Source organism: Fukomys damarensis, unplaced genomic scaffold (assembly GCF_012274545.1).
Source record: "Fukomys damarensis isolate Sample0158 unplaced genomic scaffold, DMR_v1.0_HiC HiC_scaffold_12, whole genome shotgun sequence".
Lineage (NCBI taxonomy): Eukaryota > Metazoa > Chordata > Mammalia > Rodentia > Bathyergidae > Fukomys > Fukomys damarensis.
In genome coordinates this window covers 7,278,794-7,280,206 of record NW_022900924.1, presented here as the reverse complement: position 1 = coordinate 7,280,206, position 1,413 = coordinate 7,278,794, and the positions used below count along the sequence as shown (strand labels likewise).

The window sequence follows — 1,413 nt, the reverse complement described above, 5'->3', positions numbered from 1 at the left end:
GGGGGCGGCCCCGGGGCGGGGGTCCCGGCCAGGAGTAGAGGGGCGAGGGCCCGCCCGGTGCGACTCCCCCGGCCCGCTACAGTCGGCACACACATCGCTGCTCCGGAGCCGCTTCGACATGGCTCCCGCCTTCACCTGCCGGGAAAGAGGAGCCCCGGAAAAGCGAAGGCAGCGGCGGTGCTTCCGCTCTAACGGGTCCCCGCAGCAGAGCTGGCAGCACAGCCTCTCCCCTAGGCGCCTCGCAGCCGCTGCGCTGCACGCATGCGCGAGGATGTGTCCTGCGACTGGCAGCTCACGTGACCGGAAAGGGCACGTTTCACTGCCGCCATCTTGAGTAAGGGCAGGCGTCTGCTACAGGGTAGTGTCTTATATCTAAATTCTCTTATTTTTAGGTTTCCTTTTAGGAAGAGATCTGCCTCATCCTAGCACTGATTAATAACACAGGAGCAGCAAAATCTTGCACCTGCCACCCCCTGAGGTAAACTATGATTAAATCCTCTATCCAACAAATAGTTATTGAGCATCTACTGTGTTCCACCCTGATCCTCGCTCCGAAGAAACTGCAGGAAGAAAGAGAAAACATTTCTGATTCTTATGGAACTTATAGTTCACCGAGGGTAGTCCACTAATAATCTGGTTTGTTTTGCATGGCCTTTTACTTAACGATTGTTTCCTTTTTTAAAAATAAGAAAAAGAAGATGAGGGAGAGGGAAAGAAAAAAAAAGAGGAACAAGAATATGCAACAAATTTGTATGTAGTCAGCAAAACCTGGCTAAGAAGCCTTCACCGGACCCCTGTTCCTGCAAGAGAATATGCAACAAATTTGTATGTAGTCAGCAAAACCTGGCTAAGAAGATAAATTATAAGACGTGGTAGTATAGACAGCTACGTTAGGTAGAAATATAATCAGACAGGGCTAGGCCCTCAAGGGAGTTAGTGCAGAGAATGAAAACACACTGCAACTGTGGCTGAAACCAGGCCTCAAGATAAAGACAGAATGATTATGCCTATATGCCTCCCCAAGGGATAAGCAATATACTATAAATGGTATCACCTGGTCCAATAAAGCCTAGCTAGACATCAGTCACCCAGATGGGTAACCAGGACCTCCTGACTCATCTTCCTTAACAAGGTCCTTGTTCTTTCCATGTACCCTTGCTGTGTGACCTGCTTCCCCATTGAATCAATATTACCTAAGCTGCTATACTTGTAATCTTATTGGTTTACCATAGTTTTGCTCTATAAAACTTCTGTGAAGTGAGGTCCACAGCTACCCACTTTCGGATCCCCTCCTGTCTCTCAGGAGCTATTTTTCTCAAAAAAATTTTCCTACTCTTAACCTCCGTTGTTGCTTAGAAGTCATTCTTTGATTTGGAGGAACACGAACTTGGTGTATCAGACCTCTAGCGGGTG

The 1,413-nt window shown here is 48.1% G+C and overlaps 1 protein-coding gene across 12 annotated transcripts in view; it reads right to left on the bottom strand.

The window, feature by feature from the left end:
• Window positions 1-266, bottom strand: part of Git2 (GIT ArfGAP 2) — a 51,673-nt gene extending 51,407 nt beyond the window's left edge. For all 12 annotated transcript variants that reach the window (XM_033762366.1, XM_033762368.1, XM_033762367.1 and 9 more), the window contains exon 1: window positions 69-266. In XM_033762366.1, the coding sequence (XP_033618257.1) occupies window positions 69-120 (52 nt within the window). In that variant the 5' untranslated portion in view covers window positions 121-266. The remainder of the gene's footprint in view (window positions 1-68) is intronic.
• Window positions 267-1,413: the final 1,147 nt, after the last annotated feature.